Genomic DNA, 24887 nt, shown 5'->3' on the forward strand with positions numbered 1-24887 from the left:
GAATTTTCTTGATGCAAATTGGTACATGATTTCGTTCTTATCAAACTTCAGTACTACTTAGAATCGAGACTATAGTCGATGCAGGGGTTGGGGTGGGACCAAGAGAATAGACAGTGAACTGTCAGAAGGTAGTGATGCTTTAGATTCTTGTTAAAAGTTTGTTGAGGGACTGAGAGAGAAGTGGGCAGGAAGAGAGAAGTGAGATTGAGATTGTGTGTGCATATATCTGTGTGTGTGTTGATAAAATGGGGAGAGCAGGCAAGACAGGAGATTTGCTGTCTGGATCACGTGCAGTAACAGGTATGAGAGGAGACTGTGGTCATAAAATAAGTTGTTAGGTTTAAAATTCCAAAAGTGTTGCTTCCTGAGCAATGACAAGGTTCAAAGAGTGGCTCTGGGAGTCCCAGTTGCATAAGTAGAACTGGCGTGAAAGATGAAAGGCGTTGTAGCTGAGATGTAAGTGTAGGTTGGGTGTACTGTATTAGTTGAGTATATTTTTTTATCTGTCATTACACTTTTTTGGCCCCTTGTCTAACCACATATCACCAAATCTGAATCAATCTACCTTACCCTTCCTACAAGCATACTGAGGGGGAAAAAATTATACATCTTTACAGACTGTTATTACTACAGCACATCATTCTACATCAGTGTAGGTAGACGGGCTCATGCAGTAGACTTTATTTCAAGTATTTCACAACTTATATTTTTAAAAAAACGCAACATACTACTTGCTGTATGTACATTAGTAGAATGTTTTTGATGAGCTATGAAAACTCAGATGCCTTATATATCACTTTGGAAGGATTGCAGACTGAACATAGAATCATTCCCTGAAAGTGTGCCCAATGTAGTGTGCAAAACGTTGGGAACACCCAGGATAATAGTAGGAGTTGTGGACAGAACGGAAAACCTGGGTGTGTCGGCGCCCTGGACTGGCTGAGAAGAAGGTAGGTGACCGAGTGGAGTCGTTTGGCCATCTACAGGGCGATGAGGGGTGGAAGTGAGCTGCACAAGGACAGAAAGCGGTTCCCTGTGGCAGAGTTCCTCAGGACGCAGACAGAGGAGTCCCTGCAGCAGAGTCATCTGGCTTACTTGTTTGAAATTCTGACTCCTGGGCTCCACACTCCAACTTAACAAGAACTACAGCAGGCGGCTAAGAAAAGCTGCGTTTTTAGTAGTTTTCTCAGATGATTCTTACCCAAGCTAACGTTTGAGAACTGATAGTTTACCGTGGAGAGCTGAGAAAATGCTGCCCCTCCCTCTGCCCACTTGATAAACAGAATGTTGGAGAGTAGCCCTCTTTGACCCAGTGTAATTGTCAGAGAGGACACCATGAGGAGGCTAAGGATGTTGTAGTCTGTTTACAGCTGGGTTGGGAGTGTGGAAGTCTGGTGAACCACAGCTTTGCTTCTGGCAGATACTCCTTATAAGTAGCTAACTATGAAAACAACAAAAGGCGATTTTACATTACCAGAGTTCATAGAGTATTTAACACAAAATTTTCAAGCTGTTTCTTTTGAAATTTTATAAATGCTTTGGAAGGTTTTATCTGTTTTGAAGAATGAGATGTGTCAGTTCAGTTCAGTCGCTCAGTCGTGTCTGACTCTTTGTGACCCCATGAATCGCAGCACACCAGGCCTCCCTGTCCATCACCAACTCCCGGAGTTCACTGAGACTCACGTCCATCGAGGCAGTGATGCCATCCAGCCATCTCATCCCCTGTCGTCCCCTTCTCCTCCTGCCTCCAATCCCTCCCAGCATCAGAGTCTTTTCTAATGAGTCAACTCTTCGAGTGAGGTGGCCAAAGTACTGGAGTTTCAGCTTTAGCGTCATTCCTTCCAAAGAAATCCCAGGGCTGATCTCCTTCAGAATGGACTGGTTGGATCTCCTTGCAGTCCAAGGGAATCTCAAGAGTCTTCTCCAATACCACAGTTCAAAAGCATCAATTCTTCGGCGCTCAGCCTTCTTCACAGTCCAACTCTCACATCCATACATGAGCACTGGAAAAACCATAGCCTTGACTACATAGACCTTTGTTGGCAAAGTAATGTCTCTGCAATTGAGAAAATTAAATAAGTATTAGTATTACATATCTGCTAAATGCTATTAATGCCAAAAAGGAATAAGATAGATGGTCTTAGGGATCTTGCTGTCTTCAGGAAGAGAGAATACAGACAAATACTCTTGATGCTGTGTGAGAGGTGATGTTCTTGGCCTAGTATGGCATGGTGTGAGAGAAAGGATATTAATGACTAGGGAACTGCTCTCCAAGCCAAATCTAAAGGACGAACTAACCAGACCAAGAAGGATAAAGAATAATCCCATCAATAGGAGACCATAGAATTGAAAATTCACCATTATTGGAGTGGGGAATATGGGGGCAGAGGTGTGCGAAGTGTGACTGAAGAGGTAAGTAGGGATAAGGTTCTGTAAAACCTCAGAACCATGTGGAGGTTCTGACTTTACCTAAAAGTGGAGGACTTCAGACTTTACCTAAAATGATGTAAAAACTTGAAGGGCCTGTGGCATTTGCATTTTAGAAAGTTGTTTCTGCCTGCTGTTCAGGGAATCCATTTCAAGGCTGACAAGACTAGAGAGGAGGGAGACGTTTCAATTAGGTCACCACGGGAAGAAGCAGAGTGAGACTTTGGACTTTGCTCTCCGGAGAGAAACTAGAGCCCGTAAAAGACCCCAAGCCATTTTTAAAGATGCAGATAGGAGGAAAACTGGGAAGATGCAGCGTGGGGAAACTAGGGGGAAGAGAGTCTGTAGTTTATAGACTGCTTGGGGAATCCGTACACATGGTTGGTGCTTACGATGCATGCCTAGCAAACTCCTCCCTCTTAAGCTTTTTCTTTCTCTCTCTGAGTAGAAAGGGAATTCTCATTAATAAATCTCTAGTTCTGCTTCTTTGTAGTGTTGTGCGTCTTATTAAGGATGTGTATTTTAAAGCAAATTTGCCAAACATTTGGTTTTTTGTTAATTTTGCACTAACTTTAGTTCAAAAGTAGATTACTATGCTAAATTATAAGGTTACATTTTTAACCTCATACTTATTCTTACCTCTGTTAAAATATGCAAATAGAAGCAAGTCATTTTGGTTGAAAATGAGCCACCCCCTCACAGCTTTTATGGAAGCTGTAACTACAAGTATTAATTTATGTCCTTTGAAAAGAAACTATATGTGAAACTTTTTTTGACGAAAGCATTATATTTTAATTGTTTGAAGATTTATTTTTTAAAACTATTAAATACTCCAGTATTATATAGTATTATCCTAGTAGCTTGAATAGAAAGTTAACTTCAGGTTTATACTGTTTTATTGTTCAGTTGTTAAGCATGACTTTGCAGAGACTTAAACCTTGAGTTGAATGTGAGCAATGTAAAATTGCAAAGTAAGGATTTTACATTGTTGGTTGCAAATAGGCTCATTGTCTCCCAAGTATATTCTGGAAACTATAGAAGGAAATGCAGTAGCAGCTATTTTAAAAATTACTAAGGTAGTCACATGGAGAAGGCAGTAGCACCCCACTCCAGTACTCTTGCCTGGAAAATCCCATGGACAGAGGAGCCTGGTAGGCTGCAGTCCGTGGGGTTGCTAGGAGTCAGACACGACTGAGCGACTTCACTTTCACTTTTCACTTTCCTGCATTGGAGAAGGAAATGGCAACCCACTCCAGTGTTCTTGCCTGGAGAATCCCAGGGATGGTGGAGCCTGATGGGCTGCCGTCTATGGGGTCTCACAGAGTCGGACACGACTAAAGCGACTTAGCAGCAGTAGCAGCAGCAAGGTAGTCACAGCCTCACCACTGAGACATTTTAAAAATTTAAGAGTTATGTAGAAACACATTTTAAAGTTCTTGTGAACTATGGGGCTAAATTATATTACTTAGAGAATATGTATTTTACAGAGAGCATTCAACAAGCTCGTAAAATACTGAGTGTTTTCTCACAGGTCATGCATTCCTCTCTCATAGAGCATATCGTTTTGTGTTGGAGCAACTTAACAGTCAGACAGCTATCAGAATGATAATTCTGTTCACACTCTGAATGGACCTATTCATACCACTTTGGTTAGGCTCCTTCTGTTAGTAACAATTTAAGCAAAGGAGCCATAGTGGTTTTCAGATGTTACAGCTGTTTTACATACAGGACTACAGGACAGGAGGCTTTTTTCCTGGAAGAACTTTTTGTTTGTTGAGTAAAGGACCCTTGGGAGACCACTGGGAGGGGTTTGAGTGAAATGTAACATCCTCAGACAGCTAGCAGTTGTTCTTCCAGAAACCACGCGTGACAAAAGGGAAGCATCCCGTAACTTCTGAAAACTTAGGTGGTGAGAGGTGTACATCAAACTTACTATTGAACCCGTTACTATCTCCTCTCTTCCCAGCTACTACTTTTGGGAATTTGCACACTATTTTGTGACAGGACAAATGATTCAAATGAGTAGAGTTCTTTCAGTTAAGTTCTAAGAATACAGTAAACACAACTCTCTTGGACCTCTCTTCCCCTTTGTATGTTGTTTATGGTTTTTTATCCCTTATATTTTGAGAGATGTCTTCATCACTTTTTTACTTATGGAGAGCTGAAAAGCTGTCAAGACTTGGAGCAAAGCAATATCTAGGGAAACCACTCTATAAATAATTGACCTTAATAACCAAATTCACAAAGTTTAAGAAATATCTTGGTGCTTTGACATTATTTATTTTGTAAGTGATGATTATCTGGTTTTTGATACGTGGTTTTAACGTTAATACAAATAAAAGGATCACTAATATTTAAAACTAGAAACCATTAATGTAGTACATTAGTATATTAAAAAATAAACTGGGAAGGTAAAGATGATTTATTCAGCAAAATGAACAGACTCAGAGATTTGGTTTTAAAATAGGAAGTAAGTAAAAGTGAGGGTAAAGTATGTTTTTAATTCGAAGTGCTCCCCCAAAACACTACACAGATGAAAAAGATGTCCCACGACAAGAGATTTTAAGTGACACTAGAATGTAAGTGAAGTAGAATGACAGTTGTTGTCTCTTTTGTACCAGTAGGAAATTACAAGTGGAGAATGTTTAAACTTGAGCAGATTCTGAAATAATGAGTTTTAAAAGATATTTGTTAACTAAATTGTTTAAAGACAACATACTAGGTAAAATAAATTCCGAGTCTTTAATAAATTGCTGGTAGCTATTTACATTTATGATAGATTAATTAATATTGTTTTCTGATGCTTAGTCCTATTTCTGTGTGGCCTTTTTCCCATTTGTAAAATAGTAGTGATAATACTACTAAATGAGGTTATTTTAGGCAGTTCTTCCTTTTATAGTTCCAAATGCATTAATTTTGGTTGCTGCTGCTGCTGCTAAGTCGCTTCAGTCGTGTCCGACTCTCTGCGACCCCATAGATGGCAGCCCACCAGGCTCCCCCGTCCCTGGGATTCTCCAGGCAAGAACACTGGAGTGGGTTGCCATTTCCTTCTCCGATGCAGGAAAGTGAAAAGTGAAAGTGAAGTCACTCAGTCATGTCTGACTCTTTGTGACCCCATGGACTGCAGCCTACTAGGCTCCTCCATCCATGGGATTTTCCAGGCAAAAGTACTGGAGTGGGGTGCCATCGCCTTCTTCTAATTTTGGTTGCTGTGGTTTAATTAAATAATGCCTGTCCCCAACACCACAGCTCAGATTGCTGTCACCACATTGTATTAAGTGTAATTGTATAAAGTACATGGAGAAGGCAATGGCACCCCACTGCAGTGTTCTTGCCTGGAGAATCCCAGGGACGGGGGAGCCTGGTGGGCTTGCTGTCTCTGGGGTCGCATAGAGTCGGACACGACTGAAGCGACTTAGCAGCAGCAGCAGCAGTATAAAGTACAAACTTAGACTATAAATGGCCATGTGAATACCAATGCATATCACGATTGTTGTGTAATCATGTCACTTTCACAGTCTTTTGGTGATGGTCACTGTATTTGCTATTCATTTCATACACAGATAGCAAATCATGTGGCTGTGTTATCACCTTGTATCTTGCTCATAAACCCATGTGATGTTTTACAGAAGTGGATAAGCAAAAGGGGATGGGTGAACAAAGACAGAAGTGCAGCAAAGAAATATAAAAGGGTAACTGTGGAAGGAGCGAAACTCAGATCAGACCTAAACGAGTTGTAGGGAAATAGCTGCCCCACCGATCTGTTGGCACTGCTGCACTGTTGGAGGGGCTCTAGATTGGAGCCAGAGGGACTTAGTGAAAGCTCACTTAAAGACAGAAGCAAGGAAAGAATCTTTAAAGTTTGGAGATGAATTTTTGAAGTTCATGGAATGATCGGTTTTTCCCGTTAACCACTTTGCATGGTTTCGACCTGCTTGTATATTTTTACAATCTTGATCTTGCCCTGTCATGCAGAGTGAGGACCGACTGTATGTAAAGTGCTTAGAACAATCCCTGGCACATAGTAAGTTCTTGAGAAATGTTTGCTGTCGTGATTATTACTGATAGCACTGATTAGTTGTAAAGATGATTTTAACAGAGGAGCACGATGGCTAACTTCAACTGTGTGCCCCAAAATATGTACGGGGTATCTTGCCCATATTCTTTTATGTTTTTTAAATTTTGTTCTTTATCTTTGTTACTGCTGCTGGGTCTTGGTTCCTGGGCATAGGCTTTCTCTGGCTGCGATGAGTGGGGCTCCTCTCTCCAGTTGCAGCACATGGGGCTTGTTACGGTGGTAGCCTCTTCTAGAGCTCTGGAGAAGCGTGGGCTCTTGGGCAGGCAGGCCAAGATACTCTGTGGCCTGTGAGATCTTCCCAAAAACTACAGAACATCGTGGAAGGAAGTTAAAAAAGTTCTAAATCAATGGAAGGGCATCTCACGTTCATGGATCAGATGAGAATCTCCCCAAATTGATCAGATTCAGCACAGTCTCTATCAGAATCGCAACTGGCTTTTTTTTTTAATTTTAGAAATTGACAAACTGATCAGATGTAAACACAAAGGATGCAGAATGCCCAGAGAATTGAAAACGAAGAACAGAGTTGTAGGACTCATTACTTCTGATTTCAAAACTTTCTACCACAAAGCTACAGTAATCGTAACAATATGGTACTGACTTAAGGATGACGTACAGATCAGTGGGACAGGATTGAGAGTAGAGAAATAGACCCTACATTTATGGTCAGTTGAGTTTCAGCAAGGGTGCCAAGACAGTTTTCAATGTGGAAAGGATGTGTGTATGCTAAGTCTCTTCAGTTGTGTCTGACTCTTTGTGACCTCATGGACTGTAGTTCTTCAGGCTCCCCTGTCCATGAGGTTCTCCAGGCAAGAGCAGTAGAGTGGGTTGCCATACCCTCCTCCAGGGCATCTTCCTGACCCAGGAATTGAACCTGCATCTCTTACATCTCCTGAATTAGCAGGTGGGTTCCTTACCACTAGCGGCACCTGGGAAGCCCGTGGAAAGAATAGTCTTAAACAAATGGTTCGGGGACAACTGGATATCCACATGCGAAAAATGAAGTTGAACGCAGACCACACACCATCACTCTCACCATAGTTAGAAATTAACTGAAAATGGATCTATGACTTAAATGTAAGAGCTAAAAGTATAAAACTCTTAGAAGAAAAACTTAGTGGTGGATCTTTATAACCTTGGAATAGGCACTTTAGTTTCTTAAATATGATGCCGAAATCATAAGCAACAAAAGAATGAATAGGTAAATCAGACTTTATCAAAATTTAAAACTTTTGTGCTTCAAAGAACACCATGACATGGAAAAAGATTTTCCATGCAAATAGGGACCAAAAGAAAGCAGGAGTCACAATACTCATATCAGATAAATTAGACTTTAAAACAAAGGCTGTGAAAAGAGACAAAGAAGGTCACTACATAATGATCAAAGGATCAATCCAAGAAGAAGATATAACAATTATAAATATATATGCACCCAACATGGGAGCACCACAGTATGTAAGACAAATGCTAACAAGTATGAAAGGAGAAATTAACAATAACACAATAATAGTGGGAGACTTTAATACCCCACTCACACCTATGGATAGATCAACTAAACAGAAAATTAACAAGGAAACACAAACTTTAAATGATACAATAGACCAGTTAGACCTAATTGATAGCTATAGGACATTTCATCCCAAAACAATGAATTTCACCTTTTTCTCAAGCGCACATGGAACCTTCTCCAGGATAGATCACATCCTGGGCCATAAAGCTAGTCTTGGTAAATTCAAAAAAATAGAAATCATTCCAAGCATCTTTTCTGACCACAATGCAGTAAGATTAGATCTCAATTACAGGAGAAAAACTATTAAAAATTCCAACATATGGAGGCTGAACAACACGCTGCTGAATAACCAACAAATCACAGAAGAAATCAAAAAAGAAATCAAAATTTGCATAGAAACGAATGAAAATGAAAACACAACAACCCAAAACCTGTGGGACATTGTAAAAGCAGTCCTAAGGGGAAAGTTCATAGCAATACAGGCACACCTCAAGAAACAAGAAAAAAGTGAAATAAATAACCTAACTCTACACCTAAAGCAACTAGAAAAGGAAGAAATGAAGAATCCCAGGGTTAGTAGAAGGAAAGAAATCTTAAAAATTAGAGCAGAAATAAATGCAAAAGAAACAAAAGAGACCATAGCAAAAATCAACAAAACCAAAAGCTGGTTCTTTGAAAGGATAAATAAAATTGACAAACCATTAGCCAGACTCATCAAGAAACAAAGGGAGAAAAATCAAATCAATAAAATTAGAAATGAAAATGGAGAGATCACAACAGACAACACAGAAATACAAAGGATCATAAGAGACTACTATCAACAATTATATGCCAATAAAATGGACAACTTGGAAGAAATGGACAAATTCTTAGAAAAGTACAACTTCCCAAAACTGGACCAGGAAGAAATAGAAAATCTTAACAGACCCATCACAAGCACGGAAATTGAAACTGTAATCAAGAATCTTCCAGCAAACAAAAGCCCAGGTCCAGACGGCTTCACAGCTGAATTCTACCAAAAAATTTAGAGAACAGCTAACACCTATCCTGCTCAAACTCGTCCAAAAAATTGCAGAGGAAGGTAAACTTCCAAACTCATTCTATGAGGCCACCATCACCCTAATACCAAAACCTGACAAAGATCCCACAAAAAAAGAAAACTACAGGCCAGTATCACTGATGAACATAGATGCAAAAATCCTTAACAAAATTCTAGCAATCAGAATCCAACAACACACACACACACACACAAAAAAAGAACACCATGAAGAAAGTGAACAGCCAACAAAGTGGGGAAAAAATATAAGTCATATCATTGATAAGTGATTTTTATCTGTATCAGTGAAATGATAAATGCCCCAATTAAAAATGGGGCAGTAGATTTGACTAGACATTTCTCCAGGGGAGATATTCAAATGCAAATAAGCACATGTAAAGATGCTCAACATCATTAGACATCATGGAAATGAAAATCATCACTTCAGTAAGATACTGCTTCACACCTGCCTAGTGACTATAATCAAAAAGACAGACAATAACAAGTATTGATGAAAATGTGGAGAAATTAGAACCTTCATACATTGCTTTTGGGAATGTGAAATGGTACAACCCTTTCAGAAGACAGTTCTGACAGTTCCTTGAAAAGTTAAACATAGAGTTACTATCTGACCTAGCCAGGAGTATAGAATAATGTCCAAAACTGGCTTGAAACTCAGCATTTAAAAAACGAAGATCATGGCATCCAGTCCCATCACTTCCTGGCAGATAGATGGGAAAACAGTGGAAACAGTGACAGTCTTTATTGTTTTGGGCTCCAGAATCACTGCAGATGGTAACTGCAGCCATGAAATTAAGACACTTGCTCCTTGGAAGAAAAGCTATGACAAACCTAGACAGCATATTAAAAAGCAGAGACATCACATTGCCCACAAAGGTCTGTATGGTCAAAGCTATGGTTTTTCCAGTAGTCATGTACGGATGTGAGAGTTGGACTGTAAAGAAGGCTGAGCACTGAAGAATTGATGCTTTCAAATTGTGCTGGAGAAGACTCTTGAGAGTCCCTTGGACAGCAGGAACATCAAACCACTCATTCCTAAAGAAATCAACCCTGAATATTCATTGGAAGAACTGATGCTGCAGCTCCAATACTTTGGCCACCTGATGCGAAGAACTGACCCATTGGAAAAGAGCCTGATGCTAGGAAAGATTGAAGGCAGGAGAAGGGGACGACAGAGGATGAGATGGTTAGATGGCATCACCAACTCAATGGACATGAGTTTGAGTAAGCTCCGGGAGTTGGTGATGGACAGGGAGGCCTGGTGTGCTGCAGTTCATGGGGTCTCCAAGAGTTGGCCATGACTGAACAACAACACTAACAACCAGAGTAAGCAGTACACAGAAAGTGCATTAGTGTTGGTGAGGAGCTGGGGAAAGGTGGAAGTGGGAAGTGACCTCTAACGGGTACAGTTTCTTTTTAAGGTGATGAAGATGCTTAGATAATGATGTCTGCACAACCTGTAAATATACAGACCCCACAGAATTACACACTTTAAAAGGGCAGACTTTATGACAGTGAAGTGAATTCATTGTACCATGGGTACTGTGTGTCTATCATTCAGTCAAGAAACAGAGCATCATTATGAGCTTTTACATCACTGCTCTTTCCCCACATGAGCCACATGGCTCAGTCTCTCATTTTGTTCAGAATTCTGCACAAATTTTACCTCTTCGGATAGACCTTCCCTGAATATCCCATCCAAAATAGCACCCTTTGCTTGTCACTCTGTATCCCTCATCAGTTCAGTTGCTCAGTCGTATCCGACTCTTTGCGACCCCATGAATCACAGCACACTAGGCCTTCCTGTCCAACAGCAACTTACAGAGTTCACTCAAACTCATGTCCATCGAGTTGGTGATGCAACCCAGTCATCTCATCCTCTGTCGTCCCCTTCTCCTCCTGCCCCCAATCCCTCCCAGCATCAGAGTCTTTTCCAATGAGTCAGCTCTTCACATGAGGTCGCCAAAGTATTGGAGTTTCAGCTTCAGCATCAGTCCTTCCAATGAACACGCAGGACTGATCTCCTTTAGGATGGACTGGTTGGATCTCCTTGCAGTCCAAGGGACACTCAAGAGTCTTCTCCAACACCACAGTTCAAAAGCATCAGTTCTTCGGTGCTCAGCTTTCCTTATAGTCAACTCTCACATCCATACGTGACCACTGGAAAAACCATAGCCTTGACTAGACAGACCTTTATTGGCAAAGTAATGTCTCTGCTTTTCAATATGCTATCTAGGTTGGTCATAACTTTCCTTCTAAGGAGTAAGCGTCTTTTAATTTCATGGCTGCAGTCACCATCTGCAGTGATTTTGGAGCCCCAAAAAATAAAGTCAGCCACTGTTTCCACTGTTTCCCCATCTATTTCCCATGAAGTGATGGGACCAGATGCCATGATCTTCTTTTTCTGAATGTTGAGCTTTAAGCCAGCTTTTTCACTCTCCTGTTTCACTTTCATCAAGAGGCTTTTTAGTTCCTCTTCATTTTCTGCCATAAGGGTGGTGTCATCTGCATATCTGAGGCTATTGATATTTCTCCTGGCAATCTTGATTCCAGCTTGTGCTTCTTCCAGCCCAGCATTTCTCATGATGTACTCTGCATATAAGTTAAATAAGCAGGATGACAATATACAGCCTTGATATACTCCTTTTCCTATTTGGAACCAGTCTGTTGTTCCATGTCCAGTTCTAACTGTTGCTTCCTGACCTGCATATAGGTTTCTCAAGAGGCAGGTCAGGTGGTCTGGTATTCCCATCTCTTTCAGAATTTTCCACAGTTTATTGTGATCCACACAGTCAAAGGCTTTGGCATAGTCAATAAAGCAGAAATAGATGTTTTTCTGGAACTCTCTTGCTTTTTCCATGATCCAGTGGATGTTGGCAATTTGATCTCTGGTTCCTCTGCCTTTTCTAAAAGAAGCTTGAACATCTGGAAGTTCACAGTTCACATATTGCTGAAGTCTGGCTTGGAGAATTTTGAGCGTTACTTTACTAGCATGTGAGATGAGTGCAATTGTGCAGTAGTTTGAGCATTCTTTGGCATTGCCTTTCTTTGGGATTGGAATGAAAACTGACCTTTTCCAGTCCTGTGGCCGCTGCTGAGTTTTGCAAATTTGCTGGCATATTGAGTGCAGCACTTTCACAGCATCATCTTTCAACAGGAATTCCATCACCACCACTAGCTTTGTTCATAGTTATGCTTTCTAAGGCCCACTTGACTTCACATTCCAGGATGTCTGGCTCTAGGTGAGTGATCATACCATCATGATTATCTTGGTTGTGAAGCTCTTTTTTGTACAGTTCTTCTGTGTATTCTTGCCACCTCTTCTTAATATCTTCTGCTTCTGTTAGGTCCATACCATTTCTGTCCTTTATTGAGCCCATCTTTGCATGAAACGTTCCCTTGGTATCTCTAATTTTCTTGAAGAGATTCTAGTCTTTCCCATTCTGTTGTTTTCCTCTATTTCTTTGCATTGATTGCTGAAGAAAGCTTTTTTATCTCTCCTTGCTATTCTTTGGAACTCTGCAATCATCTGCTTATATCTTTCCTTTTCTCCTTTGCTTTTCACTTCTCTTCTTTTCACAGCTATTTAAGGCCTCCCCAGACAGCCATTTTGCTTTTTTGCATTTCTTTTCCATGGTGATGGTCTTGATCCCTGTCTCCTGTACAATGTCACGAACCTCAGTCCATAGTTCATCAGGCACTCTGTCTATCAGATCTAGTCCCTTAAATCTGTTTCTCACTTCCACTGTATAATCATAAGGGATTTCATTTAGGTCATACCTGAATGGTCTAGTGGTTTTCCCCACTTTCTTCAATTAGGAGTTCATGATGTGAGCCACAGTCAGCTCCCAGTCTGGTTTTTGCTGACTGTATAGAGCTTCTCCATCTTTGGCTGCAAAGAATATAATCAATCTGAGGTACCCTCTTACCCTGCCTTAAAAAATTAAACTTACTACTTATTACAGTTTCTACTTGAACTGTGGGTTCAAGCAGTCTACCTACAGTCAAATTTTTGTATAACTTTTCCTTTGGTTCTCTGTATCCACAGTTCAGCTCTGAGGAGTCAACCACCTTGGATCTTGTAGTACTGCAGTACAAGCATATTTATTGAAAAAAAAATGCATATAAGGTGACACAGTTCAAACCTGTGTTTTTCAAGGGTCACCGGTATTTTTACTGTAGTGCATTGTACCTGAGATGCATTCATTTACTATCCGTCTCCTCCTTCGGTCACACCTCAGATGAGTCTGATGGACAGAGGTGGTCTGTTTCCTGCAGTGCTCCATGTGTAGTATCCATAGCAGTGACTGTCGTGAACTTGGTGCTCAGTAGATGTTGATTGAATGAATAAATAAATCCTCTATATTTCAGAGTTCAAGAAGTACTTTTTCTTTTCTTATTCGGTTCTCCTGGACTTAGCCCCTATTCCAAATTCTTCTGATACTGTCTTTACTTTGGCACCAGGTTCAACTTTTATATTAATATTTATATATCTTGTCTCTCCTTTGTGTTATCTTTTTCTCTGCCGAGCAAGTCTAGCATAGTAAGAATAAGCAGATACTCAATAAATTTTAAAGTGAGCTTATTGCTGCAGCAACTCTGTCGGTTTGTCTGGGGGTGTGCTGGGTCTTCGCTGCTGCGCATGGACTTGTCGCTGTGGCGGCTTCTCTCGTTGTGCAGCACGGGCTCCGGGGCCTGCGGACTTCAGTGGTTGTGGTCCCAGGCTTGAGCGCACAGGCTTGGGAGTTGTGGCACATGGGCTTAGCTGCTCTGCAGCATGTGGGATCTTCCCAAATCAGCGGTCAAGCCTGTGTCTTCTGTGTTGGCAGGTGGATTCCTTATGTTGAGCCACCAGAGAAGCCTGCAACTTCTTAATCTATACGATGTTGTCATAAGTCCCTTAGTTTATTTAACAAATTCATTTACTTATTTGTCCAACAAATATTTATTGAATATGTTAGTGATAATCACTATGAGAAAAATAAAACTAGATAATCAGAAAAGAAGTTCGTGTATGAAGGTTGCTGGAGTTTCAGATTCTAGCTGTACATTATATGTCGTGGAATAGGGCCTTAAGGAAGAATTTCAAAGACATCATCTAGTGTATCACTAACTTATCGTTACGAAGAACCAGTAGAGTCTAGTCATAGACTGATTATGAAAATTGGGTAATTCCTCATATCCAAGCCAGAGGCTAGAAAGAACTTTTAGTTGGAAATCTGTGTTTCATGGCTTTCTGTCTTTTCTTTTACTGTAAGACTGAATGTCAAATATTGTATTTATTACAGTTACAAGCTTAATTGCAGTTAGGTTGGCAAATATCAGTAATTTAAAATAAATCTAAATCACAAGAAATTTTCTTTTCCTTACACTGATTGAAGCCCTGTTTACCTAGCTAACCTGCAAATCAGAGGGAAACTTAATATTGCAAGTGAATGATTTATGTTAAACATCACCAAAGGCTCATCAAGATGATATTAGACATCACTGAGCTTTTTAATATTAGACATGACTTTTTAGTCATCTTAATTCTGTCCTTGAAATGATTTTCCTTATGTATCAGAAGATTCGAAATTTGAAATTGAATTTTAATATCTGTCTGATGCTTAAGTCTAAACTAATGAAACTATTTTATATTTGGTGTACACTGTATCTCTTATAGCAAACCTTGCTTAGTTTGCTGCAGATATACATCATCTTGGACCACCATGACAGCATAAGGGAATACTACACAGTAGAGAGAAAAATAGTTCACCATGTGATTAAAAGGACAAAATTATGCTTAACTGCTGTATGGTGTGAGATTTTTACAAGATTTTCTCTTTTATTCAAATGTTGCTAAGGATGTGAAGCGTTCATTACCAGCTGGACTTGGTCTCTCAGAAACGCAAATCACATCTCATGGCTTTGACAGTACCAAAGAGGGGGTTATTGAAGCAGGATCATTTCAAGGTAAGGAACCCATTATTTTTAAAGATGAGCGGGATAGAAGATGGGAGAAGGTCACCAAATGCTACCTTATTGAGAACTTTGATTTCATGATAAAACACTGGTTATAAACATAATCCTTTTTCTCTTCAATTTAATTTAGTAATTGTTTTAATAGTTGTCTTTATATAAACAGGTTAGCGTGCATAATTTCACTGATTACTGCTTGAAAATTGGTTTTAAAATACTGAAAAACTCAAAAATTATACCAAAAATGCAGATTTAAATTATTTTAGTGGTAACCACAAAATTTATGTCAATATTGATTTGTATAAATACATATTTCTTATTTCAAAGCAATTAGAAAATGAAACTTTTATTTTTGTCACTATATATGCTGTGTCAGAGGTCTCCTGAGAGCACCCTCCAATAAAGTAATTTTCAAAGAGGACTAACAGGACTCAGTGTATAGTCATAATTCAGACTGTGATGATAGCAGAAGTATACCGAGCACAGGCGGCAAAGGCAAAGGGTGCCTGAGGTAAAGATTGGGGTCCTTTCCCAGTCCAGTCATAAAGGACATGCTTCATTCTCCCAGCAGAGCTGTGACAACAAATGTGAAATGTTGCTAACCAAGGAAGATAAATTAGTGCCTAGGGTTCTTATTGGAGATTGTCCACATAGGCACCCTCTGCCTAGCATGTGCCAGATTCCAGACTCCCAGAAGGAAAGCATAAACCACATTGTTTGTATAAACAGTTTAGGCATAGTGAGCAAGTCTTAGAATTCCAGGAATGGTGAGAATCACTCCAAAATTAAAGTTCTCAGATGCCAGTTGAGGGCCAATCTTTTGTAAACTGGTCTTTTCAAAGGTAAATAGTTAGATCTAGTATGTTAGCTCTTTTCTGCATACATTCCATGTATGTGTTTTTTTTTCTTTTTTAATATAAAGAAAAACACTTCCTTTTTAAATACTCTTGCCTATAATAACCTTTTTAGGTATTTTTTCATCTTTACACAAGTGAAAGAAAATAAAATCATGTAGATGTAAAACTGGATTGTTTTCTTGACAGAGCTCTAGTTAAAGTAGCAATACTTGGATGTTCAATGAAGTATTTTAATTTTAATACTGCGTTAAGTTCAGTTCAGTTGTTCAGTTGTGTCCGACTCTGCGACCCCATGAACTGCAGCACGCCAGACCTCCCTGTTCATCACCGACTCCTGGAGCTTGCTCACACTCAGGTCCGTCAAGTCGGTGATGCCATCCAACCATCTCATCCTCTGTTGTCCCCTTCTCCTCCTGCCTTCAATCTTTCTCAGCATTAGGGTCTTTTCCAGTGAGTCAGTACTTTGCATCAGGTGGCCAAAGTATTGGAGCTTCAGCTTCAGCATCAGTCCTTCCAATGAATATTCAGGGTTGATTTCCTTTAGGATGGACTGATTGGATCTCCTTGCAGTCCAAGGGACTCTCAAGAGTCTTCTCCAATGCTTCTCCAGTTCAAAAGCATCAGTTCTTTGGTCTTCTTTATAGTCCAACTCTCACATCCATACATGACTACTGGAAAACCATAGCTTTAACTATACAGATCTAGTCGGTAAAGTAATGGCTCTGCTTTTTAATATGCTGTCTAGGTTTGGTCGTAGCTTTTCTTCCAAGGATCTTTCTTCCAAGCATCTTTTAATACTGTATTATAATTTCACAAGTTGAAAAAAATATCTCCATGCCTTTGTACTCTGTAGCCCTCTTGCAGTATTCTATATTTTATTATACTAATGGCCAATAGTGAGAAATAACTTATATTTTAAAATATATTCCTTGCTAAATGGATCCTAGAAATAGGCATTTAGGGTAATCCAGTATACTATCTTCTACTCTAGGCTGTAAAACGAGTGGACTTTCTACTGACATCTTTTTTTTTTACCCTTTTCATTCTTATGTTCACAGAAATAAAGATATAGAAAGGCAACACGTGCATCAGTATCGCAGTAGTCATTGCATAGCATTGTGGTGGTGTTCTCTAGGCTTTGAATAACTTTGAATTTGAGAAGGTTGACTGATTGCCTGAGATTATGAACGTTTGAAGACACAAGGCACACTTTGCGTGACATCATTTTCCAACCGGTCACCAATTTCCAAATTTAAATGTCAACATAGAATTAAAAAAAAAAAAAAGACTTCTACAATTAAGATATTTGAAGATTTTCAGTGATATTATTTGGCTGACATTTGGTTTTATCCTTTCCCCCTTAAACAGAATAGTATATACAATAATCAAAGTCAGCTGGCATTGTAACCTGTTGTCCATGAACAGGAAAGTGCCAGTCAGTTTCACTTGCTTATAGATCCATTGTAGTCCCTCAGATTGGAATAAAAAATGTGTTTTGTGATAATGGCAGTAATTTATGTCTCTTTGAATTGACTTTATAAAACACTTTTTAAAACAAGCTACATAGTTAATCAGTATGTTTAAAAGATAATCATTCTGTCATACTCAGATTCATTAAGCATTTACTGGAAAGTTGTAGTTAAGTGTCCTTGTTTTGAGGCATGTATGCATAAATTAGAATGAACATGATTTTCTCATGTTTAAAATTTAGAATATGTTCTTATTGTTGTTCAGTTGCTAAGCCATGTCCAGCTCTTTGCAACCCCCATAAACTGCAGCATGCCAGGCTTCCCTGTCCTCCACTATTTTTGCTCAAACTCATGTCCATTGAGTCAGTGATGCCATCCAACCATCTCATCCTCTGTTGCCCCCATTCTATTTCTGCCCTCAATCTTTCCCAGCATCAGGGTCTTTTCCTCTGAGTTAGCTGTTCACATCAGGTGGCCAAAGTATTGGAGCTTCAGTTTCAGAATCAGCCCTTCCAATGAATATTCAGGGTTGATTTTCTTTAGGATTGCCTGGTTTGGTCTCCTTGCTGTCCAAGGGACTCTCAAGAGTCTTTTCCAGCACAATTCGAAAGCAACAATTCTTCAGCGCTCAGCCTTCTTTATGTCCAGCTCTCACATCTATCTGTACATGACCACTGGAAAAACCATAGCTTTGACTATATGGACCTTTGTTGGCAAAGTGACATGTCTGCTTTTTTGAATTTTAAGTTTTAAGCCAGGCTTTTCACTCTCTTCTTTTACCCTCATCAAGAGGCTCTTTAGTTCTTCTTCACTTTCTGTCATTAGAGTGGTATCATCTGCTTATCTGAGGTTGTTGATATTTCTCCTCGCAGTCTTGATTCCAGCTTGTGATTCATTCCAGTCTGGCATTTAACATAATGTACTCTGCATATAAGTTAAATAATCAGGGTGACAGTATACAGCCTTGTCATACTTCCTGCCCAATTTTAAACCAGTTCATTTTTCCATGTAAGGTTCTAACTGTTGCTTCTTGTCCTGCATGCAGGTTTCTCAGGAGACAGGTAAGGTGGTCTGGTATTCACATCTGTTTAAGAATTTTCCACAGTTTATTGTGATCCACACTGTCAAAGACTTCTAGCATAGTCAGTGAAACAGAAATAGCTGTTTTTCTTAAATTCCCTTGCTTTCTCTGTGATCCAGTGGATGTTGGTAATTTGGCCTCTGGTTCCTCTGCCTTTTCTAAATCCAGCTTTTACATCCAGAAATTCCAATTCACATACTGTTGAAGCCTAGCTTGAAGGATTTTGAGCATTACCTTGCTTGTGTGTGAAATAATGTACTTTATGTACAAATAATGTACTTGCTACCTTGCAACTGTGTGGTAGTTTGAACATTCTTTTGTATTGCCCTTCTTTGGGATTGGAATGACCTTTTCTGGTCCTGTGGCCACTGCTGAGTTTTCCGCATTTGCACATATTGAGTGCAGCACTTTAACAGCATCATCTTTTAGGACTTGAAATAGCTCAGCTGGAATTCATCACTTCCACTAACTTTGTTCGTAGTAATGCTTCCTAAGGCCCACTTGACTTCACACTTCAGGATGTCTAGTTCTAGGTGAGTGTCCACACCATCATGATTGTTCAGGATATGATAGTTCTGTGTATTCTTGCCATCTCTTCTGCCTCTGTTAGATCCATACTGTTTCTGTTCTTTATTGAGCCCATCTTTGCATGAAATATTCCCTTGGTATCTGATTTTCTTGATGAGATCTCTAGTCTTTCCCATTCTATTGTTTTCCCCTATTTCTTTGCACTGATCACTGAGGAAGACTTTCTTATGTCTCCTTGCTATTCTCTGGAACTCTTCATTCAGTTGGGTATCCCCAAGAAAACGAAATGCAAGAAGATTAAAGTGGTTGTCTGAGAAAGCCTTAAGAATACCTTAGAAAAGAAGAGAAGTGAAAGGCAGAAGAGAAAGGGAAATATATACCCAACCAAATGCAGAGTTCCAGAGAATGGCAAGAAGAGATAAGAAAGCCTTTTTAAATGAACAAAATTTAGGATATATGTCTCATGAAAAAATGTTAGGAGTTGGGGCTCTGTTAGCTTTCTGGGAAAAACTGAATGATAACTTTATAAGGACCCTATTACCATTTATTTTTCCATCTCTGGGGCAAATTTAGAAGAAATTGTGCTTAAATTCAGTGTAACAATAAATATTGAAATCTCCCCAAGAAATACATGGTAGAATGAATAACAGTGAAAACCATGAGTAAGTCAAAACTTTTAAGAATGAGTTGTTCTTGGTATCTGAGTTTTGTTTTAGTGGGGTTTTGATCATTGCATACACATTATTCATATTCCTAGACTTCTCCTGTTGAGAGAAAGCTGAGCTAATTCTCCAAATTTCATCAATTAGCAAAAGCCTAGAGTTTTAAGAATTATTTTTGTTGGAATGATTTACTTATTTGTGAGTGATTTTAGTAACTAAATTAGTCTGACTTAAAGATTTGAAGATACAGAGAACAATTAACCCTTGAAAGTAAAGCAAATAGTTGAAGGTCTCTACTTATCTCAGCACTATGTCTTTTTGCTACTTTAGTTTGGAAAGTTCTGTATCACTTGTGACATACATGTTATACATATCTCATGTTAAATCATGGGATTATTTCTTATGCAAGATTAATAAACAGTAATAGCCAGAACAACAGAGCTCTCTGTTCCTGGGATTATCACAAAATGGAATTATAGTAGTCATCGTTTATTGAACTCTTCTTTATGTAATAGTAGAGATAGAGTTTTTGTTTAAAATAGTGATTGCATTGGATAATCCATTAAATGCCTTCCAGCTTAACAAGTAATTTATGGATTGATGTTTTTTGTATTGAATTTAATAATGGAGATATTATGGTATGGATTCAGAACACCTGAGAATCTAATAAGCTATTTAAACCTCTCTGAGCCTCTTTTTCCCTGTAGTTTAGCATCAGACTAGTTGATTTCTGTTGTCCCTTCCAGTTTTAAACTTTTTTGGTTCAACAGAATTTTTTTTGAAAGACAGGTATCTCATTTTGAAAGGTAATGCCATTCTATTTAGATACATTGTGTGTTTTGGATTTTAATGTTAGATTCAGTCCACATTAAGTATTCCTTATTATTAAAACTGGTGACTGTTCCTGATCAGAACTTCGTATATCTGGGATATGAGAAAGTTGACATTCATTCTTACTGGAATATTTTAATTATAAATTTGATATGTGTTTTTAGAAAACTGGAAAAGAGTATAGTTGTAATAAATTTATCTTAGAAACATTAAAATATATTCAGCTAAATGTGAAGGATGTTAATAATTTTTTCAGTTTCCTTTCAATGATCACTTCCCTAAAGACATAAAACCTTTAGAATTTAAAATAGTCAGTTGAAGCTGTATAGTTTTATGCTGGACATTAGCAACAATGTTGGGTATTCAGTTTTTCTTAACTTTTTAAAAAAATTAAGGCTCAGAGATGTTGAGTAATTTGCCAGGGTGTTCCTGATACTATTTGATAAATAGAGCCAGAATTTCAAACCCAGAGTTAGAATTTTAAAACTCAGTGTGTTTCATTCCAAAATTGTATTCTTTCCTCAGGTTCTCAAACTTAGCTGTGTTTGAGAATAAGTAGCTTCTAAAAAACTACTGTTGCCTAATGAGCAGCATGGTGACTATAGTTAATAATAATGTATACTTGAAATTTGCTGATAGATCTCAGGTTTTCTCACCACACACACAAAGATGGTAACTATGTGAGGTGATGGATGTAATCATTTCACAGTGTATACATATATCAAAAAAATCATTTTTATACCTTAAATATATGCTATTTTTATTTATCTAATAAATAAAAGCAGAAAATCAATCTAATAAAAAAGCTAAAGCTTCCCCCGCCCCCCGGAAAAGCTCTAAAAATAACCTGTTTCAGTGATAATCAGTAGATCTTGTGGAATGTCTCAGGTATGTTTGAAAAGCTTCAGAAGTCTTATGATTAATCAGAATAACACTCTGTATTATCACTTCTCAGGCTTCAAAACACATACAAATCACCTGAAGATCTTGTGAAAATGCAGATTCTAGTTAAGTAGGTCTGTATTTCTGATGCGCTCCGAGATGACATAATTGATGGAAACCCCTTGCATCCATACTATGAGTGGCAGTAATCTGTAGTAGGTGATACTTGATTTATGATTTGAAATTTTTGGCTATAATTTCTGTGAAGGGTGATTCATTCACATTTCTGTGAATGTTAATGATAAATTTGATACAAGTGTTACATGCCTTTGGATTTCTACTTGAAGAGCTTTCCTCCCTATGTTAGAGTAGCAAGTTATACAATGTTGAGTTAAGCTTTAAAACCACTTCAGCTGTGTCCTTTAATCACATACTTTTAATTGATTTGAAAACAGCCAAGTCCAGGTAGAGTACTGATTAAACATGATCTTACCAAGTCTCTTCTTACAGTTATGTGTTTTGTTTGGTTTTAATAGTTCTAAGAAAAGTTTATGTAAGAGCTCATCCTGGTAGCATCCATTTGTTACTCATCCATTTCTGCATGGAAGCAAGTCTATTAGTTCCCAGCTTTTAATCCTTTTTTTGAATATTTTAAAGGAAATGTCAGTACAGCTATATTCAAAATGTATATTGTGTGGAGGAAGAGAAGCATTTTCACAGTGAAATGTCTGCCCTTTTCAGGTTCCCCAGCACCACCTCTGCCATCTGTTATGTCTCCTAGCAGGGTGGCAGCTAGTCGACTGACTCAACAAGGAAGTGATTTAATTGTTCCTGCAGGTATTCACTGCACTGATCGGATAAAGCCCTTCTTGCTACTGCTGAAGCTAAACTCACTCACTCAATTTCCTATTGCTTGCTTTATATTCTTAGGTGTGTTATTCTGGCTTTTTTGGTGGCTGTTTTTTTGTTGTTTTTTTTTTTTTAACAATAAGGAAAGTGATCTCTCTAGCCATAGCTTACCTTTCTGGCTTTTCAAAGTTTATTAGGCACAATCTCAAACATGAAATTTCTGAAATAACAGAAAAAAACACATTAAAGTTTGGTTCATTTTTAATCTACCTTTCTTTTCTTTGCTCTGGAAAATGTTGCTTTACTTATTTGATCCTAAACTCTTGGCTTTGCAGCTCTGCCATCTGTTTTCAGTTAAATAAAAAAGGACTTTCAACAGTTGGGTTGTTCATTATTTGGAATGAATCAAGTGGGAAAGGTTGTGTCTTCCTTTTTTCAACTTTGACTTAACAACTAGTTGTCAAATTGCTTCAAAATACTATGTAATTTTCCAGTTATGCCGAGTGAAAAGTACTGGGAAAAACCTATTTCTTTGCATTGGATTTGCTTTTCACTTTAATACTGCTGGACTATAAAAACAAGGCAAATTTACATGAAATGTTAATATTTTATACTTTATGTGAGAATTTTGTAAATTCTTAAATGCATTTGATTTTATATACTGTTCTCCTTAGATTATGGTAAAACTGTGGTAAAGCCTGGCCTGGCTACAGGGGTGAGAGAAGAAATTTTTGCTGACTCTAACCTTTTAAAACCATTTTATAAAATGTTTTCTCTTGTCTTTTTTAAAAATTGTTATTTTAAAATTATGATGTTTCTATCCCAAGTTATTAGCATCATAAATGTTACTAAATATGTTCTTCTGTAAAAAATATTTTACTGAGAGGAACTGTATAGTTGTAGAGTTGCTGTTATGTCATAATTTCTTAATTGTTGGAGTAATGCATTATCAGGGCTTTATACTGCCTGTATTAATTGTGGCTGTGGGGGAAGTGCTGGCTTTCTTGAGGAAAAAATGAGGCACAGTGAAGGTCTTGTTTAACAAAACCTCTTATACTACAGTAAGATATTTTTGATGACTATCTAAAGTTATAGTATTTTTAAACCCTCCAAAATTTTGGTAACATTGTGTTATTGCTGTCTTCTGTGTAGTATAATGAAAGGAGATCACTGTGAAGAGTGTGAGCCTTTCAGATTTTTAATGACAATTTTTTAAGAATCATTAGGTTATAAGATAAATTGTGGAAATTTTATTTTCCTTGAAGTAAGTAGCAGTTTAGAGAAGAAGGCCTATTGCAGCATTTTTTTTTAAAGAAGATGGACAAACCAAAGAAATTTTTTTTTGCAGTATCAGGAAATCATCCTTAAAATGATTCCAAGAAGTCCTAGTCCTTTACTTTGTGGGAATCTTCTTATTTCTTTAAATGCATAAGTAGTTTAATTTGAACTGCATCAGTGTTTTGTTTTCTTTCTACTTGTCTGTGTGGTTTGCATTTTTATCTTTTGTTCTGATGTTACAGGTAGCCAGAGAACACAGACAAAAAGTGGTCCAGTTATTCTAGCAGATGAAACTAAAAATCCTGCCATGGAAAAGTTAGAACTTGTTAGAAAATGGAGTCTAAATACCTACAAGGTTTGTAATTTTTTTTAATATTTCCACCCCAAGTAGCTCTAAGAATTTCATTCGAATGTTACTCAAATTATTATTTTGCAATTATATAAATGTATAGGAGAGTATAATGCTCTTTCAACATAAATATACAATTAAAAATATTGTGTCTTACTGATCTTTGCATAAATGTAGTTTTAAAAGTCAGTAGGTTGAGTTCTAAAAAGAGCTACTAAAGCTCTTATTAATTGACAGATAGTACATAATTAAAGAAGAAATATGTTGTCTGGGAGCACATTTAGCTGTAGAACTGCCATAGATATGTTTGTGACAACCTCCATCTTTTTGATACTTATAGCAGCAAAATGTCGAGAGGTATATTAGTTTTCCAAAGTTTGAAATTCTCTGATCTTACTGTAATAACTAAACACTAAACTGTACAGACAGTATATGAGTTGGATTTCAAAGGTTTATTGTTGTTAAGTGTATTGCTTCAGAGTAAGTATTGATTAGTTTTCTTACATTCTCCTAAAGTAAATAAGCAAAATTTACTCTAAAGCAATACAGCTATATTTAATGTGTTACAAATAGATAGCTCAAACCCCAAATTCACTTAGTACCTTTGAATCTTAACAGGGATGAGACAGTAGAATTCGTAGAATAGTTAAGTGGATGAAAACCCTAACAGTTCTATTTAGAGCATCAGCATTAACACTCGCTCTGTTTGTGAATTGGTAGTGGGCCTAGTGGTCTGTAAATCAGGAATTGTCTGTATTTTTATACAGGAGTCTCTGATGTGTCTTCTAAAGAGCAATACAGAAGTGCATTTATTTTTTCAGTTAGTATTTTTAAAGTACGATCTGCAATTTTGCACAAAAGTACAGGTTTTCTTAAGAGGATAAAAGTGCCCTGAAACTGCTGCATGAAACTTTCCATGTCGTGTTGCTCATGTCAGTGTGGAACTGAGAAACGCCAGTGGTAGCCGTCAAGACTTGGTGCCCGCTGAACCGTTCTCATTCAGGATATTCTATTTGCCCATTGCCCCTTTTGTTCTCAAGGATGTGGATGCTCTCATTCCAGGAATACTGT

General features: G+C 38.1%; 1 protein-coding gene across 9 annotated transcripts in view; it reads left to right on the forward strand.

The window, feature by feature from the left end:
- The window catches only part of ARFIP1 (ADP ribosylation factor interacting protein 1), a 137504-nt gene that overhangs the window by 59233 nt on the left and 53384 nt on the right, over window positions 1-24887 (forward strand). For 5 of the 9 annotated variants that reach the window (XM_027513461.1, XM_027513460.1, XM_027513462.1 and 2 more), the window contains 3 exons: window positions 14916-15024; window positions 22082-22177; window positions 23710-23822. In XM_027513461.1, coding sequence (XP_027369262.1) covers window positions 14916-15024; window positions 22082-22177; window positions 23710-23822 — 318 coding nt within the window. The other 4 variants (XM_027513465.1, XM_027513468.1, XM_027513466.1 and 1 more) reach the window with 4 other exon arrangements.

Source organism: Bos indicus x Bos taurus, chromosome 17 (genome assembly GCF_003369695.1).
Source record: "Bos indicus x Bos taurus breed Angus x Brahman F1 hybrid chromosome 17, Bos_hybrid_MaternalHap_v2.0, whole genome shotgun sequence".
NCBI classification, from domain to species: Eukaryota; Metazoa; Chordata; class Mammalia; order Artiodactyla; family Bovidae; genus Bos; species Bos indicus x Bos taurus.